Consider the following 25,318-nt stretch of genomic DNA (forward strand, 5'->3'; position numbering starts at 1 on the left):
TGAATCTGATATAAACTTAAAGTTCTCCCTACATTTTATTTTACATTGATATACATTTTTTAAATACTTTAAATTTTATTGTATTTATTTATCTGTTTATTGGTTATTTATTTTCTATTAATCTATTTTTATTTTTTTTATTTAATTTTTAAATTTTATTTTCTATTTAGCATTTATTTATTTATTTTTATCTATTTGTTATTTAATGTATTATTATTTATCTATTTGTTATTTATTTATTTGTAGTTTTTATTTACTTATTATTGTGTTTTAAAAAAATTTATTATTTAATTTATTTAATTGATCTATTTAGCATTTATTTATTTAATGTAGGCTATTTGTTATTTATTTATTTGTAGTTTTTATTTATTTATTATTGTGTTTTTAATTTTTTAATTATTTAATTTATATATTTGATATATTAAGCATTTATTTATTTAAATGTTATCTATTTTTTATTTATTTAATGCATTGTTTATCTATTTGTTATTTATTTATTTGTAGTTTTTATTTACTTATTATTGTGTTTTAAATTTTTTAATTATTTAATTGATCTATTTAGCATTTATTTATTTAATGTATTATTATTTATCTATTTGTTATTTATTTATTTGTAGTTTTTATTTCTGTATTATTGTGTTTTTAATTTTTATTTATTCGATTTTGTATTGATATTTATTATTAGCAGAGGAACTCAAGTATAATTCATGTTCATCACGGAGAAGAAAAGGAGGCTCTGTAGAAAATAAACATTTCAGAACTAATATCGCCGTTCTTCAAAATTATCCAACATGCCATTAAATAAATAAGTGTAATAATAACCATAATATAATAATAATTGTATATTTATGACAAAAGTCTGATTAAACTCACAAATCACGTTTGAGCGATAACTCTGTAGTTTAACTCAAAACATGAAAGTCTTTTCACGTAATGTTTACCACAAACTCATATCCGCCTAAAAACCCCAAAACATTCCCGAACCCACGATCAGTTGTCCTACAAACTGACGTCAATTTGAACGCATTTGTGTATATCCGAACTCCATTTCCCAGAAACCCCAGCGCCGCAGTGGCTGACGGTATATTGGAGAGCTGCGCTGTGACAGCGGAGCGCTACTGAGCAGACTCAATCTAGTTAGCCATGGCGGCGACAGGAGGAGGGAAAATCAGATCAAGAAGATATCACATCGCTTCAAAACCGTATGCCAAAGGCAAACAGGTAAATAAAACTTAGCCCTAGTCGCCACGACAAGGATTTTAGCAGTTGTTAGCACTAGTCGGACCCGTGGTTTAGCGGCGGGTTTTGTTTTTTGTAAACAGGAGGCATTTTGAGGCCTGATTCAGGCCTGTTCACGTTCCTTCAGCAAACGGTCTCAACGCTGTCACCGCAAACCCGTTAATTAATTTGACTGAATACACACAGCCGTTCGGCGTGGAAAATACTCGAAAATGTGGCGTTAGAGAGGCGAAATTTGAATGTATTTCACTAATTTCAAACAACCGCGTGAACGTGTTTCAAACACAACACGTTAGCCGTTAGCCGCTGCTCGCACCGGCGTCAAACAGGAGTGCGTAACGTTACATTTTAACAAACCTAAGAGCATTTAAACAGCATTTTATTATGGTTACCCTCTAAATAAATAGTTCTTTATACTCTGACGCGTATGTCTCCATTTAACGTTAATATATGTGCCTAACACATGAGGTTATCTTAGCACTTTTGTCCGTTTTCTTTACTCCTATTGCATGTATAAGTCGAGAGATGAATTGGATATGGTTAAGTTAGCGTGTTTGTGTGATTGTGGAAAGCACAGGTTGATGTTAATGCACTGGGTTTGTCATCATGTGGAAAGGCGGGATGAATGTGCGTGTCGTGACGTGTTTTCAGAGGGATCTGAACCTCACATGCACTGGAAACCCTTAAAGGGAAAGTTCACCCATAAATGATCCCATACTACAAGTACAAGCTATCCTAGCTTGGTGTGTATGACTTTCTTATTTCAGCCAAACACAATTGGGAGTTAAATTAAAAATGATCCTGGCTCCTTCAAGCTTTATAATGGGAGTGAATGAGGTTTTGAAGCTCATAAAAGCCCATCCATCATAACAGTAATCCATACGGTTTCAGGAGGTTAGTGACACAAAGTGATGTGTTTTTGTAGGAAAAATATCTATGTTGTAACTTTAGAAACCATAATCACAGACAAGCGTGACCTCTGACCTGAAGCACCGGTCATGAATTAGACGTCTAAAACGAGAGCTTGAGTTTCTACTCTCACCTTATGTCATTGGTTCAAAATATGACTTTTCAAAAAATGTTGCAACCCTCAAGTTTTGAGGAAAGAGCATTAAATAAAAGTCCTTAACTTTTTTCTGTTCAAAATTTTCACAATTTATATAATGAGGGAGTTCATCATGAATCCATTTTCCAATCCGTGTTTTTGTCTTATCCTGAACCACTGGTACTCCTATATAGTAAGTGTTTACATTGGGACTATTTTACACGGGTTCGGATGCGGAGTAGCCCAGGACCAGCGTGACTCGTCATAGACGTACACAGAGAGAAGTAGTTCCGGCTGCAATGTTCTTCTGAAAGACGCATTATTCTGTTAATAAACGCAAGTTTATTATCGCTCGCTTTAGTGCCAAAAGCCTCAAAAATAAAGCCTCACATTGATAAAGCCTCACAAATAACATGCAAGTATTGAGTTCCCAGACAGCAGTCATTTAGTAATAGTCTATATTTTTTTTTTTTTTTTTACCTACACACCAGTGTGAATATTTTTGTTGCATTTCAAATAGGGCCAATTTATAGACTACTCCTCGGCTTACGTTTTTAAATTACAAAGAGCCTACTGATGTTTTTGTTATTGTATTTTCAATATTATAGGGTATTATTTGTGCATAAACATATCTTTGGTCAACATATCATTGACCAAAAAAGCTTGGGAACCACTGCCTTATGTTACTGCGTCAGGTCAGAGGTCACTCTTCCACCAGAACTAGACTCGTGAACGGCCGTTACCGGAAGCCAGTTATAGTTTATAAAGTCATAAATATGGATATTTTCGCTTCAGACGGTCTTTATTAACCTGTATGGATTACTATTATAATGGATGCATGTGCTTCAAAATCTCAGGTACCATTCACTCCCCTTATAATGCTGGGAAGAGCCAGGATATTTTTAATACAACTCTGATTGCTTTTGGTTGAAATAAGTCATGTTATGCACCTAGGATGGCTTGAGGGTGAGTAAATTATGGGATAATTAGAATTTTTGGGTGAACTGTCCCTTTAAACGGGGAAATACACACACAATATTTTCAGTTGACACATTGTGCATCATTACACCTTGTTTCTCTGCTTGCCAACTTTGCATAAACTGCACAAACTAGGCTATAGTTTCATAGAATCCAATAAGATAATGAGTGACTTCTTTTTCCCTCCACAAATTTACGATAAAATGTTTAAGGAAAAGTGCTTGTTTCCTTTCAATCTAAATATGCATGTTGAGATTTTTTTTTTTTTTTTTTTTTTAAATCTTCCATGTTGCGCCTCACTTTATATAAGGTGATAAAACTGCATGTATAATAATGATTAAAACAATGCAGTTTAGTTTATCACATGCTGCAGGACATCTTTCCCAAAGCATGTCATGTCAGCTTGCAGGCTTGTTTACTAGATTAATTACATCATAAAGTGAAAGTAGCCTATATATTTTTACAAATTATTGCAGTATTGATTGGATTGCACTGTGCGCTCACTGTTGACAGGAAGTGACTTGTGTTGTAATGCGTGAGGCGCCATCCGTGTGCATTAGCTGGTTTCATGTTCACGGTCATGCTGTTTATCCTTATGCAGTCTTCATGATCCCAGAGTGAGGCGGTAAGATGAATCACACTCTTGCTCTGGCCTATAGTCAGTGTTGGAGAAATGCATTACAAGTAACTTGAGTTACGTAATCAGATTACTTTTTAAGTAACTAGTAAAGTATCGCATTACTTTTAATATTTACAACAAAATATCCAAGTTAACTTTTTCAAATAAGTTCTGCGGTCCTCATGTTGAGACAAATCAAAGTGCAGAGGTGTGTGTGTGTGTGAACATGTTTATTGTAGTTCTAGACTAAATGTGAGCATTTACTCACCTCACTTGCACAAACAAATATTAAATATTCCTCGCATGAATAAAATCAGTGAAATGCAGAATCAGAATACTATGCAAACCTCCAAATAACTAAATATGTTAAATAAAACATAATTTTTATGCATTTAATCTCACTTTATTGACCAATGTACTTGCTTCTGACCTTCAATGATTCAGTTAAATAAGCAGAAATGACTATAGATGGATAGAAAGATTTGCTTTCTGTACATTTCCTTCAGCCTGAGGATTATTATTTCACTTTTGGTGTGAAAGGGTCTTTACATTTGCCCAAAAATATAACTTTTGTGTTATAAAAAAAAACAAGCCCAGCCCAGGTGGGGAAAAAAGTAACGTGTAACATTACTTTTCTAAAAAAGTAACTAGGTAATGCAATTAGTTACTTTTTAAGGGAGTAACGCAATATTTTAATGCATTACTTTTAAAAGTAACTTTCCCCAACACTGCCTATAGATAAAATCAAAGTTGCTATATGAGCATTAAAGGCCTTCCGTTTTGATTGCGCAATCTCTCCCGGCTCTTCTGCGGAGGTTAAATGGACTATTTAGCTTCCCCACCTGCCCGTGGGTCACATGCTCACAGCGTTCAGCCAAAGATCCAGTCTGTGGTGTTGCTGTGTCCAAACCCTGGAGCTCTGTTAGAGAACAATAAGTGCTTGCACAGTGATTTGGTCCCCAGGGCCCCTTTTACACGGCAACTGGCTCTCTCAAATCCAGGCATTCTCTAGCCTTAGGGGCCACTGCTTTTCCAGTGTGAAAAATGAAGGGAGCATGTCCTGTTAACTTATGAATCAAAATTAAGCATGTATTTGTGCAACTTGGCTACATGCTTAGTTGTACAGGTGAAACTGGAAAAATTTGAATATCGTGCAAAAGTTCATTTATTTCAGTGATTCAACTTAAAAGGTGAAACTAATATATTATATAGACTCATTACATGCAAAATGAGCCTTTATTTGTTATAATTTTGATTATGGCTTACAGCTTATGAAAACCTTTTCACAATATTCTAATTTTGAATTTGTGGTTTTCATAAACTGTTAGCCATAATCATCAAATAAAGGCTTGAAATATCTCACTTTGCATGTAATGAGTCTATATAATATATTAGTTTCACCTTTTAAGTTGAATTACTGAAATAAATGAACTTTTGCACGATATTTTCGAGTTTCACCTGTAGATGAGGTAAAGGCAATGTGATTGTGAACTTGATTTTACTTTCGAGGTTTAAGAGCTTAAGCAGTTCCGTCTGTCAACTGTTCAATGCTAGTCTAAATCCAAAAGGTTTAGGATTACAAATAAGGGTAAAATGAGTTACCTTTTGATTTATCATCGTAATGTGCATCTGTTTGGAACAAGCCGCATCATTTGACCGAATTCATGTCCTTTAGTCCAAACTATGCATTGCTACTTAAATGTAATGAAATTAATCTTGCAGTTGAACTGATTAGGAATGCAACAAATTTTGGCAGATACCGATAATTATTCATATTTGATAGCCGATAACCGATATATTGGCCGATAAATCTAAATCCAAATTTTTTTATAATTTGAGAGCCTGATTACAAAAACAAGTCTCCCCATTAAAAACCATGTCCCAAGCACACAGTGTTCTCATAATAATTTTATGTGGCCGATATGACAGATTTTGCGCTGTGCGTGTTGCACTTTACTGTATTTTCCTTTTTTGAAGTGATTCCAATCATATTTCAACAAATTCCAAACCATAATGGTGGACATGTGCACATCTAAAGTCTCAGCTGGAGGAAATAAATAACCCATTATTTATCAGCTTTAATATAACGGCCACATTTTCTTATCGTGCCGATAACATTACAAATGAACATGTATCTACCGATATATCGCGCATCCCTTATACTGATGCTTTATTGAGGCCCCTGTCAAATCTGCATTATTCATTAATTTCAAGGTATTGCTCTCGCTCTTTTGTGGCTGCTGGATCTGCTAATTGTCTCTTTGGCCCCTGCAGCAGCAGCCTGGCCTGATCACTCGAGTGACGGATACAGTGAAGAGCATAGTCCCCTCCTGGCTGCAGAAATACTTCAAAAATGGAGAAGTTGCGGAGGGGGAAGTCGCTGCTGTCGGGATTGAGCAGAACAACGTGGCTCCTCCACCCAATGGCAACGACGAAGCCGTCCCACTCCCTGATGGACGAGACTCTCCAGAGCCGAGCACAAGTAACACAGGTATGATGAATAGACGCTATCCAGCAGATATGCACAGGTGCATTTCCAAAACCTAGTGATCCGTCTATACACAAAATAAAGCTGCATGGTTAATCTTAAGAAGTTTGCATGTCCATTCAAACAACCGCGTTATCTTATTCCTAAATGGCACTGATTCGGCTATGTCTATTAAACCTTTGAGAAGTATGATTAACCCTCTGGGGACTAATCCCTTTTTGGTCCGTTTTCTCTTTTTACATTTGAGCTTATAAACCATATGTAATGGAGATGGAACACCACGTGTTTGGTATCTATGGATTCAGAAGACCCTAAGCTAACATAAGCATGCATGTAATGTGTTTATAAAGGAAGTATGAGTGACAAATGTACAATAAACTAGAGAATTTCAAAACCGAAAATTAGATTTTTGTCATTTATTACTGAAAATCACAGCTCACACAACAATAGTGAACCGTTTTTTAACAAAAATTTTTTTCAAACCTTAATAATAATAATTTTCAAAAGCTGTCTGCTCCAAACTAAATGAGAACTGCTTGCTCTGAAGAACAGACACTCACAACCTGGCAGATTTACTTTCCAGTAATTGTTCCAGAGCTTGTTCTGCCGTAAATCTTTTACTGCTTGCCATCATAAAAGTGCTAAAACAATGCAATAATAATGCTATTTATGAAGTTATTTTGTCTCTCTCTCATATAGATCTCTGTGCGCTCTGTAATACTCTGCTACGTTCGCTCTCTGTCTCCTTCTCTTTACTCGACGCTGTTTGTATATAGCATATGATACCACCCATTGCAAGGCTACAGAGTCCTCTGATTAGCTAGAATACGTCATGGTAACCTTCCTCTGATTGGGTAAAAAAAAAAAAATTCCTCCTAGCGGCAATTTTTCCATTGGTGGAATCTGCCTAACAACATCGATTTCATTGGCCTTTTTATGCAGTGGTATTATGCAACAAGGAAGTGTGTATATAATACAAACTGTTTTTAGCGGAATCTGGGGAAGACGTCAAAAAAGACTGCACCTCTCTATCATTAAGTTTTTAAGATAATTACACATTTGTAAAAGTATGCATTTTTGGCCGGTACCGCCCAATTCGTCCCCAGAGGGTTAATTACAACGAACATTCAGATCTGCGTTGTTGCTGCCGCTGACCCAGAGAGAGCAGTTGTCATGTATAGATGTCTTTTCAACCACCATATCAAGTTATAATAATTAAAATTATCATAGAAGTACTGGGATAAAAGTTGATGGTTTAGATGTAAACACTGATGTCTATGGATGTCTACGATCAAAGTAAATCACCTTTTGAAAGTAACCTGACGCCTCAAATAAATAAGTCGTTACACCAGTAGGTGGCGACAAGTGACTGTTAACATGTATTAGTCATTGAATCATTCATTTAGATTTGTTCAAAAATGCTTTGAGTGTGTCATTGAATCAATCATTCAAAAAATAATTCCAATTAACAGTCAGAACCGCTAGTAAACTACACGTTGTATTTAGTTGCCTATTCGAAATCATGATAGTTTTTTAAATCTCCATTTTAAACAAAAACTGTGATTCTCAGTTCATCTAGAATCGTGCAGCTCTAATACACAGCGACCTTAAGGCAGTGCCATTGTCTTGAAATGCTGATTTCATTTTCAGAACCATCTACAAGCAGAGCATCGCTGAACTTCCAGGAGGCTCTTTCGAGACCCCCGCTCAATCGGACCCACCTGCACTTCCCGTCCCTGGACGGCTCTCCAGGATTAGGTGGAGCGAGTGCTCTCTTCTCCCAGCCCTCCACATCTACAGCACCCTATTCAGGGAGCCCTTTCGCTGTAACCTCCAACTTCTCCCTGGTAAAAGAGATTAAGGACTCCAGCTCCCAGCATGAGGATGACAACATCTCGACTACCAGCGGCTTTTCATCACGTGCGTCTGAAAAAGGTGAGCGACGTTTCTGATCACAATCTAATTGATAAGTGCTGCCAGAGTTGTTCATTTGAGTTTTAGGGTGCTTTCACATCTGTAGTTTGGTTCATTTGGTCCGGACCAAGGGGGAAAAATGATACTTATCGTAGCATTTTACAGGCGTTTTGGTTCCTTTTCACACCACACTGATTTCTCTGGTCCAAATCAGCTGATGAAAGGAACCAAAATGCAGTCACGTGACATCCACATCACTCGCTGGCCAGATGTGTCTTGAACGTATTTTCATAACTGCACTTCGATTGGTCAGAATTAACTTGCGAGAAATTTCCAACAGAACTGACGGAAGTAAACAGAGGAAAATCCGGCTGACAACACGCCGCTTTCTACTGTGGAGAGACGACTGCGTGGCTGAGTGTGTCCCTGCTTATAGTTTATTATATAGTTCTACACCACTTTAGGCAAACAATAACATTTGAGAATGAAGCGAGGACGCGGCTTGAAAATGTTTTAATGCACTGCACGCGGCGAGTCACTTCAGGAGGAGGCGTGCATTGTTTCTAAACAGTGACATAATGCACAGCGCCGCTGACTTTGGCAGCTGGTTTAGTCCAAAAATGCGCGGTTCTTTGGCAGTTGGGTCTGTTCGAGGTCGGATCACGTTCTCACCACAAACTAACCTCTCTAGAGTTTGTTTGAAAGCATACTGAGTAGGGCTGTGCCGGTAAACTTGACAACCGCACCACTGCGGTGGCTAAGTAGCACCGGCGGTGGTCTGCCAAAACACATTTTTTGCATGTGAATGCTGTCTTACATGAATATTATGACACTAGTGAAGCCCAAAGCTTTTTGGAAACGTTTGGATTCATGACGAATGAGAGAGTTGTGCGTGAGCCCATAAATTTAAGCTTTGTTGGCTTTGAATTCTGGTTTCCGATCTGGTCACCCGATCATCAGCGACTTTAACAATATTTCATTAGTTGTTCCATATAGAAAGCTTGAATTGTCTACTTTTAAACAAAACAATTCAAAACGAAAAGAAACCGACTAGCTTACTCTCTGCTTATGCATTTCTCTCTATAGGCATTTCTCTCTTTCTCTCGAGTCGGCATCGTCAACTTCATATTTGCAGCCCGACACTGACACAGATAATACTAGTTTATTAATAAACAATTAAAATATCTCCTTGCCATATTTGACACATTCATAATCATTACTTTTGCTGGTTCTTTGTGATAGAACATGTGAACATTTCGATGTGAACCGCATCAAGGGGGACAACGAACTCTAGTGCGATTCAACCCAACTTAATGAGGCAGGTGTGAAAGCACCCTTAGTCTAGGTGTATATAGAACTAAGAGCAGGGCTTAATCTTGTTCCAGATGTGCCCACGTCAAAGACTGTGCCGCTCCTCTGGTCCCCAGAGTCTGAACGCACCCACTCTGGATCGCAGCCGGCCCATTCTAGCCTCAAGAGACCAGCCTTCAACCTGTCAGTCTTTGGCACTTCCTCATCAGTAAGTACTTCATATTCATCTGAGAACTTAATTTTATTAGATTGTCCTGGACTTAATACAAGTAGAATGCTCTTTTGTGAAGTTACCTCACTCAAGGACTTGAGTAAGATTATGCCTGAAAAGGTTTTGAATTTTTTACCATATGTTAATTTAAAAAAATCTTGTATAATATGACTTGCTGTTTTTAAGCATTAAGCTTTTAAAGTGATAACATCACAGAATAGTCTGATGCTAACTTTTGTACCGCTAATCCAATCTGCATGCTTTAAAAAGTCCCGTAAAGAGGAGATTTGCGGCTTTTATGTGGTGTCGGGTTTGGACATGCAGAGTATTGAGCGTAGTGAATGTGATTGCGTCATCAGGTTTTGATCAGCATTGATTCGTCATAGAAACCCATACGTTTTGTTTCTATGAGCCAAACAGGAATGATTGTTGATGCTTAGTCCATCCTCATGCCCAGATTGGTTTATATATATTTTTTCAGCGCCACGGCAAAAACTTCACATGATCAGTAATATTACGACATTCACTTACATAGTAAAAGTAGACGCCTCCGTCTCAACATACTGTACGCGACCGTTGCGACGTATATTCACATCAAATGTTAACGCAGAGGAACTGGACACATGCAGTTCACAAAAGTTCATTATTTGCATGTGATTTAAAGCCTTGCCGGTTAAACATTTCATTCACGCGCTTTTCTGAGCACAAACACCCGACGTACACATGCACTAAAAGCCTGTCAAACAGCGCCTGGATACTCGACTAAGTTATCTTTCTAGTCTTATTGCGCTAATACTGACAAATATAAACAGTTGGTTATTTCTAAAGTGAAAGAAAACAGGAAATGTAGAGAAAATCTGCTTGTTAAATGCGTGTATATTATTAGATGCGTTGTGTGCAGGTCTTAAAGAGACAGTACCCATATAATAGTAAACATGCTGCCGCTTGTCCTTAAAGGGATAGTTCACCCAAAAATAAAAATTGTCATTATTTACCCACTCTAATGTTGTTCCAAACCTGTATTAATTTCTTTCTTGTGCTGAACACAAAATAAGATATTTTGAAGAATGTGGCTAACCAATTGACTTCCATAGTAGAAAAGATATACTAAGGAAGTCACTGGGATACATCAACTGTTTGGTTACCCAGATTCTTCCAAATAACTTTTATTTTCAACAAAAAATAAACTTATTTGGGTTTAAAACACACAATCAGGCCTTGAATCTGTTGATGGTATGTCATATTTGTATGTCTTAAAATGTTCTATCCACAAAACTTGCCAGAAGACATGGTTTAAGGGGTAATTAAAAAAATGTATCTTCCGGAGGTAAAATTTCTAGGGCAAACACTGTAATGGTTTAAATATGTAATGGCTGTGGCCATTGCTATGCCAATATAAGGGGTTAATCTCAATGTGCTGCTTTTCCTGGTAAAATAAAGGTTATAATAATATTAATTTTCTCTTATAGTCAGTGTTGAACAGCTCAGTGCTGAACTCCAGTCCGTTGGGGGATTCGCCCTTCTACCCAGGGAAGACCACATATGGAGGAGCTGCTGCGATGAGGACCGCTCGCTCTCGCCCGGCTACTCCTTACCAGGTCTGAACGATAATACTATTATTTCATGTTAAATTTTAAAGTTCCATTCCTTTTTGACTGACACTGTATTCTGGTCTTTGTTTCTGCAGCCTCCCGTTAGGAGGCACATAAAGGCAAAGCCGGCTGGAGCTCAACCCTGTGGAGTGACCAGCGCCACAGCGAGACGCATCTTACAGTCCTTGGAGCGCATGTCCAGTCCTCTTGCTGTGAGTTTATTGTCTGGCTAGAATCTAAAATCAATTAATAGTGGTGTAGCGATACATATCACGATACTGAACTCACGATAGGATATTACTCCAAGATATATCTGACCCTGGATCACAAACCCAGTCTGGAGCCGCACGGGTATATCTGTGGCAATAGCCAACAATACATTGTATGGGTCAAAATGATACATTTTTCTTTTTTTTTTTGCCAAAAATCATTAGGATATTAAGTAAAGATCATGTTCTATGAAGATATTTAGTAAATTTCCTACCGTAAATATATAAAACATGTATTTTTGTGAGTGAATGCAGCACAATCGTGAACAAATGCACAACTTTAAAGGAGATTTTTAATGTTTAGATTTTTTGCACTATTTTTTTTTAGTTGTATCTCGGCCAAATATTGTCCTATCCTAACGAACCACACATCAATGGAAAGCTTATTTATTCAGCTTTCATGTGATGTATACATCTCAATTTAATGTGACTGGTTTTGTGGTCCAGGGTCACATATCGTTAGCCTCATAGCATAATAGCCTAAGTCATATTTCAATGTTAATGACTTAGACAATTATGCTATGAGGCTAACAATATGGTAAAAGGTTAAGAAAAAAATGTACCGTTAATTTAAATGGTAAATTGGGAATTACATTGTGGGTGTAAATTAATATGCTTGGACTTGGTGTTGATATAACCCAATGCACAGGACAATAGAGACACCAGGATAACAATATTCATGATTCTGAAGCGGAAAATAGATCATTATTTTTAGACGTATATCTAGCCATTGACAGTGCAAGCATATTCAAGATTTAAAATAATGAAGGCCACTTTTTACTGGTAACATCAGACATTTGGCATCAGAACCCACAAATATTCCCACATTGCATTATTATACATTATATAGTAGTGTAATGTAATACTGACACTAAAACTAAAACAATTCTCACACAGTAATTTATATTTTTGGGTGAACTATCCACGATACATATTGTTGCAGTTTTGTATGTGATATATTGTTACACCCCTGTCAATTTAACATTTCATTGTTACTGTTCAGCCTAGCAGTTGGCGATAAACCGATAAAAAAAAAAAAAATCAACCAGTAGAGATTTTGGATTTTCTTTATCGTGGTTTATGTTCTGCCGTCATGAAAGTTTGTCATTTCAATGCGTTTTTAAGCCTTGCCAAGTTATTTTACTTATTTTAAAATAAAAGTGATTTCATTTTAACTGTTCAAGCTTAATAAGCAGCGAAAGAGAACAAATTTTGGTATATGCCACAGTTTGAGACCTGAAACGTGCACACATAAAGTGCACGTAATGTCATTATCGTGAAATAAAATTACTTGTACTGTGATGTAAGATTCTGGTCATCGACCAACTTTTCTGTCATCAGTTATTAAACCGATAGTGCCATTTAGATTTGGGAAAAGCTGTAAAAGTAAACATTTCATTACAAATATATATTTTTTTGTCAACTTTGCAGGATGCAAAAAGAATTCCGTCTACGGTTTCATCGCCTCTATCAGCTGTAAGTACCATATCATAGTAGTTTACGTTACAACTCTTTAAAATTCACTTTTAGAGTTTTCAGTCCATACAGTCTTCAGACATTGCTTGTTTTATCTTTTCAGTCCTTGAATCACACAGACCTGGACATTTCAAATTACCAGTCAAAAAGGAAAAGGGTAAGTCTTGTGCATTAACAAACACACATTATGCTGAGTGTCAGATAAAAGGAAAAGAAAGATGCATGGGAGCAAATTATTACCGCATCTTATAAAATTGGCAACTCTGCTGCTTGTCTTTAACTGTTAACAACTGTGGCAGCTGGCTACTAATCCCAAACAATGTGCCTATTCACCCGGCCCCAGAAACCTAAAGCCTGTAATAACCATTTGTGGCGGATGTCCATAGTCCAAAATATCCAGGGCTTTGAGTGTGTTTTGTTGTTAAAATGAGCACACTACACTTAATGAATCATAGTGGAGGGCTTCATGCATTTACTGTCCATGATATATTGCTCTGACAAATGGTTAGTCTGATATATTTTGCGCAGTGGTGTAGAGAGCTGTCGCCTGCTGTATTTTAATATTCAGCAATATTATTGATCTGCCTGAATTGACACCATTATATGAGAACTGAACTGAGCTGTTTTCTCCAGAGCGGCTATATATATATATATATATATATATATATATATATATAAATAAATATAAATTAACTAAATTAATAACTTTTTGACAACAAAAATAAACAATCACTGAGCTTTCTTAAGATGGACAATGATGCTTTTTTCTTCTAGAAACAAACTTTTTGCATTATTCTCCTGTTATCTCTGTAAAGCTGCTTTGAAACACTGTATTGTAAAAAGCGCTATATAAATAAAGTTGACTTATGTTTGGTCGACACAGCTGGAGCCGTCGGTCCCTCCTGTACAGAAGCTGGTTGTTCCTGCAGCTGCTGCGGTGTCCGGTAACCGGTCGATGTCCTTCAGACCGTCACTCACCCCAGGTGGAGGGAACCGAGGGCTGGACAAAAGCAACAGGGAGACTGTGAGTTCAATATTTAACGCAGAGATTTCAATATCTTCCTTTTTTTCACAGTCAAATGCAATACAGAAAATTAACCATGCTATTAACCTATATTTCAAACTTCAAAATACAAATAAAAATGTATGTTTTTTTTTTTTTTTTATGAAAGAAATGAATACGTTTATTCACCAAGGATGCATTAAAATTGAAAGTAAAGACATTTTATATTACAGAAGTAATATAATTTAGATTATTTATATTCAAAGAAATGCGGTTCTTTTTCTATACTTTTTTTTTCTAGACAACTATTCATAAAAAAAATCTACAGTTTACTCAAAATTAAGCATCACAACAGTTTTCCACTGTGATGTGTTTCTTGAGCAGATAATCAGCATGTTAGAATGATTTCTGAAGGATCATGGGACACTAAATTTTCAGCATCATCACTTCAGTCTTCAGTTTTAACATCACAAGAATAAATTACATTTTAAAATGTTTTTATTTTTATTTTATTTTACATTATATTTACAAATATTATTATTTAATTACTATTTTTACTGTTTTGTTAAAATAAATGCAGCCTTGGTGAGCATAAAGACCTTTCAAATGGTTACATGAGGCCAGAACTATCTTTAAAAAAAATCAGTCTTTATGAAAAGTACCTTCAAGCAAAGTACCTTCAAGCACTGTAATTAAGTGGATTATGTTTTGATTCTTTGTTTCCTTTCTTAGCCGGTTAGACAATCCCCTCCAATTTCAGATCTCTCCCAGGCTCCATCTACCAGGTAAGAGCAGATGGTTTATGGTAATTTTACATTACGCCTGTCTCACACTGAACATAAGCAGTGCAGGAGCTGTTTGTTAGCAGAGCGGGAGCGGCACATGGCCTTTGGCAGCATTTGTTGTGCGCAGCTTGTGTATTGACTAGTATCATCCATTTTCACTTTTCAGACGTTCTTCTCTGATTTATCATGTGCAGAATTCTGTGATGTGACAGTGTTACTCTTACATGCTATATAAAAATATTAGTGCTGGGCAACTATTAATCTCATCCAAAAAGAAGTTTGTTTACATAATGTGTGTGCTGTGTATTATTATTTTGTATATAAATACACACACATCACATGCATGTATATATTAAAACAATTTTTAAGAAAAATGTGTTCTTTAAATGTGACCCAGGACTAGGGCTGAACGATTAATTGCATTTGCGATAATATCGCGATATGATGAAACGCGATTTTGTAATCGCAAAAGCTGCGATTACTCTCATGGTCACGTGACACGCGATAGTAAAGCAATCTGCACCGCAGATGAAGCATCAACTTGGCACGCTACGCATAGGCCTGGCATAGGCTACAGGAAAGAACATACAGTTTGTTTAATTTATGTGATTGTGTTATAGATTCTCTTCAACGATTCTGTATGGATTCAGATCATTTCAGAATCGAGTCTGAGCTTAACGTAGTTTTAACACAGATGCGTGATGACGCTGCGTGTGCTTTATAAACAACCGTATTCTGCTTGCTTCTAATTCCTCTGTCACACACACACACACACACATTCGAACCTTCCGAAAAATAGTCTTTCATACAGTACGGAAAAGTTGAAGCGAATTGGACATTCGCGGGCTTCATTGCACTGACTAGAAGATCATATGGCACTAGATGTAGATGCGCTGTGAAATACGCGCGCTTTGCTTGATGTTACTCTAGTAGTGCGCGGTCCCGCCCGCCGGTATTTTCCTTACAAATGCTCTATAAAGGCATCATATGTCTTTTGGAATGCAGTTGGCTTATATATTAAAAATAAAAATATGAAAACCATCGACAGAAGCTGCTTTCAATTTCAAATACTCACACCCGCTTTGTGAAGAGCGCTCTCACATGCGGCTGTGAGCGACTCTGTCTACGTGCTTAAATATAGCCTATACTTGCATCTCAAAATGCGTTAAGACGCGAAATTAATGTAAACAGTCAGTTATGTCAAGTTATTAAACAGACAGGACAAACCACATCTTATATTTCAAAAGAGATCTGTGCATTAGTGTGAAGCAGCTTATCGTATCTAAACTGAGAAAGAAAAATCACTTAGCTAATCACAACTCTTGAATGGAAAACATTCAGACTACTCTTAAATACTGAAAGCACTCTTTGTTTATTGCTTGTAATGTTTTTTCACCTCTTTGTTATTGATAACTTTTATGTTTTGAAGCTATTCGTTTATATAGCCTATTTAAAAAAACATGTAACTGTATTAATTTCGTTTTTTAATGTGTAATTATTTTTAAAAGTAGCCTACATATAATTACATATGTAATTAAATAAATATTTAAAGTTTTATTAATAAGATTAATTAATAAATAAAAAAAGTTGATCGGCTCATGAGGTGCCTAAAGATTCCCATCCATATTTTACAATGATTTATTGCTTGTGTTTGTTGAATAATATAAAAGATAAAGAGCTTAGAAAATAATCGCGTATTAAATCGCAATCGCAATATTGGTAAAAATAATCGCAATTAGATTATTTTCCAAAATCGTTCAGCCCTACCCAGGACCACAAAACCAGTCACGAGTCGCACGAGTATATTTGTGGCAATTGTATGGGTCAAAATTATAGATTTTTCTTTTATGCCAAAAATCATTAGGATATTAAGTAAAGATCATGTTTCATGAAGACATTTAGTAAATTTCCTACTGTAAATATATATAAAAAATATATATTTTTGTGACTGGATGCAGCACAATCGCAAACATAAATTTAAACCAACTTTAAAGGAGAATTTCTCAAGTATTGTCCTATCTTAACAAATCATACTTCAATGGAAAGCTTATTTATTCAGCTTTCAGATGATATATAAATCTCAATTTTAAAAATATTTACCCATGTCACTGGTTTTGTTGTCCAGGGTCACATATATAAAAATATTTATATATAATACAAATTATGTATGAAAAAAATAATATATACATGCATGCATGTGTGTGTATATTTATTTATATATATATATTAGGGCTGTCAAACGATTAAAATATTTAATCGCGATTAATCGCATGAATGTCATAGTTAACTCGCGATTAATCGCACATTTTTATCTATTCTAATTGTCTCTTGATTTCTTTTTGTCCCATTATTTTTTCTCATTTTAATGCTCTTATCAACATGGAAAAGTGGATCGGGTTGCTTTGTGCAAATGTTTTTTATTGAAAACAACACTGGCATATACTGTGTTCAATTTCACACTAACATTCTCACTTGGAGCAAATAATCTCTCACACAATGTAACACTGTCCATCAATAAAAGGGTGACAGAAATACTGACGAGGTGACGTTACTGATAGTGACGAGTGTGCTGAGATCGCATCATGCAGTGTGTGTGTGTGTGTGTGCTTGCCATCAAGTGGTATTTCAGACTGGACGTGCTGCAATGATAGCTCAGTTCACAACGACAAAAAACACAGATCACTTTGGTCTTGTTAACTAACCCATTTGGCAACTTTTTAAAAGTAAACTTTCCATTCAGAATCTTATTGGCATCCATTTCGGCGTCTCGCGCTCATTCATCCACTCAAAACTTAACGTTAAAGAGGGTCGCAGTCGCACACCGGACGAGAAGCGCAGCGCCGCGTATTTAAAATCCGAACACATTATTCTCTATGAGTGTACACACACCTGCGGCGCCATTCTGCGTTTTTTATTGCTGGCCATAAACGGAGAAAGTGCGCGTCCGATGTGCGATACGAGTTGTGCTAGACGCGGCTCGGCGCTACGCCTCTCGTCCACTCTTTGGCGGTTCGCAAGCCCAAACAAGTGTGTGCGGCGTGCTGTTGTTTTGTTTCTGGTCTAGCTAGATCCGGTGTGGCGTTGTAGTTTTAATAACGTTACTAGTTGCTGCAAAAGCATGTGAAAAAAACTACAAAGTTTGCTAGGCGTTAATCTCGCGATAAAAAAATTGACGCCGTTAACATGGGTTTGCGTTAACGCCGTTAATAACGCGTTTAACGGACAGCCCTAATATATATATATATATATATATATATATATTTATATATATATTAAATAAATAAATGCACAGTACACACACACACATTATGTGTAAACTTTTATTTTAGATGCAATTAATCGTTGTCCAGTAATAAAATATACATACATATATATGCGCTGAAAAAAATGTGCTGCTTACATGTCCAGTGTGAAATGGGTGCTAGAATTCTCTTCTCTTTTTGGATTAGACAGTGAGCTGTTAGTGTCTTCACTTGCATATATACTCAATCCATCAATTCCTTTGTCTCCAGTACAAGCAGTATGTCCTACCCGTTGTCCAGCACCCCAGCACCCAGCAGCGCTGCTTCAGGAGGGGGCAAAATGAAGAGGGAAAGAGCGATTAGACCTTCATCCAAACGGCCTGACGATGAGGTCAGATGTTCTGCTGGTTATATGCTTTGTTATACCATTGTTTTTGGAATTGTTTGATGCTCATGTAGACTGTTTTACTTACAGCTTGCTGAGGATCCAGACCTGCCGCCTGCTTCTCTTCCCAGCAATTTCACTTTGCCCACATTTAATTTCTCATCTCCTCCCCCTACCTCCTCGTTCACCTCCGCCACAACACCACTTGCAACCGTTTCTGAGGAACCGCCAGCAAATAAGGTATTACTTCCCCTCTGACCCCTCAGAAATTGTGCCTTTTCTCTGACATAGTCTTAGCTCAGCAAACTGAAAGGTGCTCATTGCTGTTATGTTGGGTAAAAATGTGGACAATTATCTGTAACTTTTTTTTTTTTTTTATAAATTAGGAGCCAGTGGCACCATCCACACCACCATCAGTCCCATTCACATTCTCTTCACCTATCGTAAAGGCAACAGCAGCCAGTCCTCCAACTTTCTCTCCATCAGTAGGTTTCCTTTATTCTTTTACACTTTGTTTCATGCAAAACAAGCATCTGTAATGATAATTAGGATGCACTGATACCATTTTTTCAGATCCGATACCAAAAATTGAGTATCGGCCGATACCAATCCGATATCTGCAGTTTTTATTTATTTTTTATCAATGTACAATTTCTATACCTCTGTGTGTTGAACTTAGAATTACTCTTTTGTGTGTTAAACATCATTATAAAGAAAAACAACAAATTAAACTATTGTGATCATTATCAGGGGTGCACATACATTTTTCAGTGAGTTACTCAGGTGAGTACCTGGAGATGGTGATTGGTGCTCACCCCATATGTAGAGTGGCCACAGCTGTCAATCATGACTTCACAATCCCGTTTTTATAGCACCAAATAACTAACTAAAACCAAACGTATTTTAAAAAACGAACACTTAAATTTACATCAGTGTGAAAAAAAAAACTAATTAAAATGACAGAAAACATCTTTGGAAAAAAGTAATTTGAAGTGTAATTTGATTAAGTTTCCATCGCGTTCATTAGACTTCATGGAGTCAAAAATAGTCGATCTCCGAATGCAACTTAACAGGGAGAAGAGTAAAGCTTAGTTGCATATAAATTCACAAATTTTTTGTTGACGTTAGTGAAAATCAATATTGACCAATATGGATCCTTGTATAAGAAACAATACTGAAATTCAGAAAGTCGCATTCGGAGATCGACTATTTTTGACTGACAAAATGCCGGCGGACACATCTACAGTGAGGAGTTCAAAATCTTTCTCCTCAGGTAGATTAACAAAAAGACCCTAGGTTGCAGTTTGGCAACAGTTACCCTGTAAGTACGCAAAGGCGCGTAGTAACACAAGTAGCGTTACGCATTCCTGATTTTTGTTGCGCATGCGTATCGGCGTACCAGTTATGTGCACCCCTGATCATAATATATGACAAGATACTAGATTTATTTAATTATAAACTAGATTAGAGGAAAATTCAGCAACAAAAGTTACTTTTTTAAAAGAAAAATCATGAGTGCCACAATAGTTGAATTTTTTTGTGGAGATGGAGAACAAATAAAAAAGTATCTCTAAATCTGTTACAATGTTACATATTGCTCTTTGTATTTTTGTAAAATACTTTAATGAAAAACATGTTATATATACTATAATTACACTTTGTTTCATGCAAAACAAGCATCTGTAATGATGATGATTCTTCCCTGCAGGCTGGATTCACCTTCAGTGCACCTACCTTGAAAACAGGCCCTTCTTACTCCAATGGGAAAATTGTTCCAACAGTAGTACCAGGTAAGGCTTGTTTTGCAATTGTTTTCATTAGAAGTCAGTCTATGGTGGTGTTGATGTTTCTCTCATGCATGTTTCGCAGTCAAATCAGTGGCCAGTGAGGAAAAAGAGTTTGAAGGACCCTTCAAACCTGCAAAGGTCTTAAAACAGGGCAGTGTATTGGATATACTTAAGGGACCTGGTATGATATGCTTTTAAGTAAAGGTTTTTAATGGCATGTTGCTATTTGAGTGTATTTATTTGTGCTTTTTTTTCTCTTTTCCAGGGTTTGCATCCCCCTCTCAGAACTCTGCTGATAAACCTTCATTATCATCTGCTAGTTTTTCTGGTTTTGGTGACAAGTTTAGGCCACCTGCAGGTTCATGGAGCTGTGACACTTGCCTATTGCAAAACAAGTCCTCGGAAAAAAAGTGTGTTGCTTGTTTCGCATCACAACCCAACACTGACTCTGCCTCTAAATCGGACAGTAAACCCGCAGAAGCTCCTGCAAGCATTAGTTCTCTCTTTGCTCCTCCAGCTGGTAGCTGGGAATGTGACACATGTTTGGTCAATAACAAACCGGAAGTAATTAAATGTGTAGCTTGTGAGACAGCCAAACCCGGGACTGGAGTGAAATCCAGACTGACTCTACCGGCTCTTTCCGAGACCTCATCCTCTCTCTCTACGACCACAACGACTGTGGCTTCATCTAAAGCAACTGGACTGTTAGGATTTGGGGACAAATTTAAGAAGCCAGAGGGGGCTTGGGATTGTGACGTGTGCATGGTTCAGAACAAGGCACAGGATGTCAAATGCGTATCCTGTATGAGCTCTAAACCAGGTAAAGTTTTTCTAAGATTTAAAAAAAATGTAATACCCAACAACAACAACAAAAAAAGATGGACAGCCCCTTTAACACCCATGAAATCTGGTACTTTCTCTTAAAATTTGGTCTGAAAAATGGGGTTGGAAATTGAAAATATATTCAAATTCTGGAATCGAATGCATGTTATTTTTATTCCTTTTATCGATTCCTTTGTGAACATTTCAATATAACTATACCATTCAAGCGAGAGACAGCGCGTTTTCAGGGCGTGTATCAGTATATTGGATCCGTGCAGCTCTTAAAGTGACAGTAGCCTAATATTCCTGCTACCGTCTCTATATTAATAACACTAATCAAACAACAAAAGACAAAGAAAAAATTCAATTGTTCTTGACTGAATAACATTTGTAATGTATATTTCATTTATAATATGCAGTGTTATTTTATATTTGATTCGTTTCTGTTCGTAAATACCTGAAAATCAACAATCGATTTCGACAATCGTATCTTTGTTCAGTTGTATCTATTTTTTGTTCTTTTTTTAAAATTACTGAGTGTTTACTAAAGCAATAAGCCCCTTGAAAACCGTGTTTTACAGTGGATTTAGTTAGGCGCCACCCCCTTAGCTGTTCTAAATCCACTGCAAAACACGGCTTCAAGGGGCCTATTGCTTTTATAAAACGGTTACTCCATAAAAATATTCATTTTAATATTTATTTTATTCAAACAATAAACACCAGCAACAAAAAGTATAACGTTATAACACATTTATTCTTTTGCCAAGCAATGTAGTTCCAAAGAGGTTGCCAACCAACACATGCAGCAACAAAGAGTCACAAACGCAAACAAATCACAGTTGTGCGCTAATGTAATGCGGTCACAGGTGTGTGTTTGAGTAATTTACAACGGCTTTGAACGCAGCTCAACCAATCAGAATCAAGAACTGGAACTATCTGTTTTATAATTGTCTTTAATAATGCTTGAAATTTATCTTAAGCCCTATTCGGATGGGACTAGTTTCACAGGGGGACGTTAGAGAAATTTCTGTTTCACAGACGTACTTTTGAGATTTTAATCCTGTCCGAATCTGCCATGTCGGTCTTTTTCTCACACGACCTCTGTAAAAATTCCAGAGCATATTACCTACTGTTTTTCGTCAAACTCGGCGGCCCTCAGAGAAATCTAATCCCCTCCGAATGCGAATGTCTGGGATTGCCGAAAATGTTTTTTCCCGAACCGCTTTTTCTTCTGTGTTTTGGTCAACGTGAACTACCGTACAATCTCTCGCTATCACGCCGGTATTCAAGTTTCTGCTTTTTGCGCACCGATAATGGATGTAATGTTAGATGTGTTCGGTACACTGCGAAGAAATAAAAAAATAATGAAATCAAGAAGAGCCAAATCACGTAAACCGTTAAGACTGGCTACTGTAATATCAGTTTCCGGTAAGATTACTTTCATTTCTGCACTTAATTACATAACGTGTAAATTATATAAGTTAAAACGTTTTATTCCAGTGGGTTTATTATAAGAACCCAGTTCTATAAAATCATGATGATAAATGTACGTTTAGTTTTTTTTATAAAAACAATAAATGCGTTCGGACGTTTTACTTTATATTTCAAAGTGCTTAATTTTAAAAGTAGCCTACTTAATTTCAAAATACATTGGAACACGTGATCTTCTGCAATGCCCACATGTAAAACACAGACACTCCTACCTCGGTAATAAACACAGAGATGTTAGTCCCGTCCGTACATGAAATTACAGACGTAGGTTGATAAGAATTGTAACTCAAACGTCATTTGGAAAACTAGTCCCGTCTGAATAGGGCTCTAGTTAGGCTAGTTGTTTTTCTATGGTGTTCCCACACCAACGTTCCTGTTGATTTTTCTTCATGATATTCAGCTACAATTAAATGTTTTGCTATAGGACTAAATGTGAATATCTAAGATGTTTTGTTTTTCTAATTGTAATCGTTAAAATTCAATCGATACCCAACCCTTCTGAAAAGCTTAGCTTTCAATATCCGCCTCATCAAACTGATATTTGCGTCGCTGATGGCTTACCGTACTCTTCCTGGTGTTTTACAGGAGCTGTAGCCGCTGTGGTCTCGACTCCAGTCTCTGCACCTACAACCTCTGCTGCGTCTTTGTTAGGATTCGGGGACAAGTTCAAGAAACCTGAGGGGAGCTGGGAGTGTGAGGTGTGCTGTGTTCAAAATAAGGCAGCGGACCAGCAGTGTGTGGCCTGCCAGTCAACAAAACCCGGAGCAAAAATAGAGTCCAAAGGTAAAGTGCCTTGCAATCATATTTCCAGAAGTCAGATTTTGCTTACCTTTTTTGTAGAAGCAGACTAATGACCTAAATCCTGCTGTTTTTCAGGTTTTAGTTCATCTTTTGGCACTCAGTCCAACAGTACGGACTCTGGAAGTTCATCTGGTTTTAAGTTTGGTACCGGCTCTACGGACTCGACCTCTGCTGGATTAAAGTTCGGAGGCGCTTTCTCAGATTCTTCCACCGCGGGAGGATTTCAATTTGGAATCGGGACTTCCGACTCAACCTCAAAATCAGAAGGCTTCAAATTTGGGGGCGCGTTCTCGGATGCAAGTTCTGGCGGGGTCAAACTCGGTAGTGCCTCGTCAGAATCCACAGCGACAAAGGAGAGCTTAACAAAGGGCTTTAATTTTAGTGGATCCATGAATGATGACGTAATCGAAAAAAAGACTAAATCGCAGGATTCTAGTACGGGATTTAAATTTGGTGGTGGAAATGGAATCACTTTCAGCTCTCAAGCTTCTGGCTCTGAAAACTCTGCATTTGTATTTGGAGCTAAACCCAGTGAGAAGGAAAGCTCAAATTCATCCTTTAGTTTCTCTGGGCCCCAGTCCAAGGCTGAGAAAGAAGATGCTCCTGCTTTCTCAGAAAACGCGTCAGCCACCACAACGTCGACGACGACAGCAGCAGCAGCGAACGCCATCCCTGTTTTTGGCAAGTCTTTAGTTGCTCAATCTTCTGCCTCGAAGTTTGTGGAGCAAGCAACGAAAGAGCAAACGCTGGTGGCGCCTAACTTCACCTTTGGAAAACCAGAAGAGAAAAAGGACACCTCTGCACCCTCAGGTGCGTTCTTGTTCGGTGCTTCCAAGGAAGCTGAGAAACCAACAGCAAACTTGGGCTTCTCTTTCAGCGAGCCAGACCCGCCGAAAGATTTCCCCAAGCCTACGCTTACGTTTGGGAAAACTGCAGAGTCAACAGAACCCCCAAAGCCATCATTTGGTTTTGGACAGAGTATAACCGGTGAGTGAAACCGTGTGGTCTTTTGATGTTCTCTTAAAGGGATAGTTCACTTTAAAATAAAAATTCTGTCATATACTCACCCTCAAGTTGTTTCAAACCTGTATGAATTTCTTTCTTCTGCTGAACATATTTTTAAGAATGTCAGTAACCAAATAGTTAACTGGTCCCATTGACTTCCATAGTATATATATATATATTTTTCCTACTATGGAAGTCAATGGGACCAGTTAACGGTGTGGTTACTGACTTTCTTCAAAATATCTTCCTTTGTGTTCAGCAGAAGAAAGAAATTCATACAGGTTTGAAACAACTTGAGGGTGACTATATGATGACCGAATTTTCATTTTAAAGTGAACTTTCCCTTTAAAGCTATAGAGCGCTTCACTGATGACGTATTTTTGTAGTGAATTCACATCACCCTGGTTCTCTCAACAAAAACCTACGGGATTTTTCCATTGGCTTTTGGTTTATTGCAGAAAATAAGTTCTTAGACTAGCAAAAGTTTTTGTTCACTTAAACAAGGGATGCACCGATATGAACATTTTGGCCGATAACCGATAATTCTTTATATTTGAAAGCCGATAACCGATATATTGGCAGATAAATCCAAATTTGTATATATTTTTGGAGAGCCTGATTACAAAAACAAGTGTCTCTCCATTAAAAGCCATGTCCCAAGCACACAATTATAATGTTCTCACTATAATTTGATGTAGCCGATATCCTTTTCAAAGTGATTCCAATCATATTTCAAGCAACTCAAACTCATCATGTTGAACTGAATCTGAAGTGAAGGAAATAGTCCATTATTTATCGGCTTTAATATACCAGCCAAATTTTCTTATCAGGCAGATAACATTTAAAAATGTTTGA

General features: G+C 37.1%; 1 protein-coding gene across 3 annotated transcripts in view; it reads left to right on the top strand.

The window, feature by feature from the left end:
- The first annotated feature begins 988 nt into the window (after positions 1 to 988).
- nup153 (nucleoporin 153) overlaps positions 989 to 25,318 on the top strand; it is a 31,289-nt gene continuing 6,959 nt past the window's right edge. For 2 of the 3 annotated variants that reach the window (XM_079590741.1, XM_079590743.1), the window contains exons 1-18: positions 1,063 to 1,221; positions 6,156 to 6,372; positions 8,020 to 8,304; positions 9,669 to 9,802; positions 11,275 to 11,403; positions 11,493 to 11,609; positions 13,098 to 13,142; positions 13,246 to 13,299; positions 14,026 to 14,166; positions 14,878 to 14,930; positions 18,443 to 18,563; positions 18,648 to 18,797; positions 18,944 to 19,042; positions 20,266 to 20,347; positions 20,427 to 20,525; positions 20,610 to 21,164; positions 23,243 to 23,440; positions 23,534 to 24,445. In XM_079590741.1, the coding sequence (XP_079446867.1) occupies positions 1,144 to 1,221; positions 6,156 to 6,372; positions 8,020 to 8,304; positions 9,669 to 9,802; positions 11,275 to 11,403; positions 11,493 to 11,609; positions 13,098 to 13,142; positions 13,246 to 13,299; positions 14,026 to 14,166; positions 14,878 to 14,930; positions 18,443 to 18,563; positions 18,648 to 18,797; positions 18,944 to 19,042; positions 20,266 to 20,347; positions 20,427 to 20,525; positions 20,610 to 21,164; positions 23,243 to 23,440; positions 23,534 to 24,445 (3,469 nt within the window). In that variant the 5' untranslated portion in view covers positions 1,063 to 1,143. Of the gene's footprint in view, positions 1,222 to 6,155; positions 6,373 to 8,019; positions 8,305 to 9,668; positions 9,803 to 11,274; positions 11,404 to 11,492; positions 11,610 to 13,097; positions 13,143 to 13,245; positions 13,300 to 14,025; positions 14,167 to 14,877; positions 14,931 to 18,442; positions 18,564 to 18,647; positions 18,798 to 18,943; positions 19,043 to 20,265; positions 20,348 to 20,426; positions 20,526 to 20,609; positions 21,165 to 23,242; positions 23,441 to 23,533; positions 24,446 to 25,318 lie in introns of all 3 variants that reach the window. The other variant, XM_079590742.1, reaches the window with a different exon arrangement.

This window comes from Phoxinus phoxinus (assembly GCF_949152265.1).
Source record: "Phoxinus phoxinus genome assembly, chromosome: 19".
Lineage (NCBI taxonomy): Eukaryota > Metazoa > Chordata > Actinopteri > Cypriniformes > Leuciscidae > Phoxinus > Phoxinus phoxinus.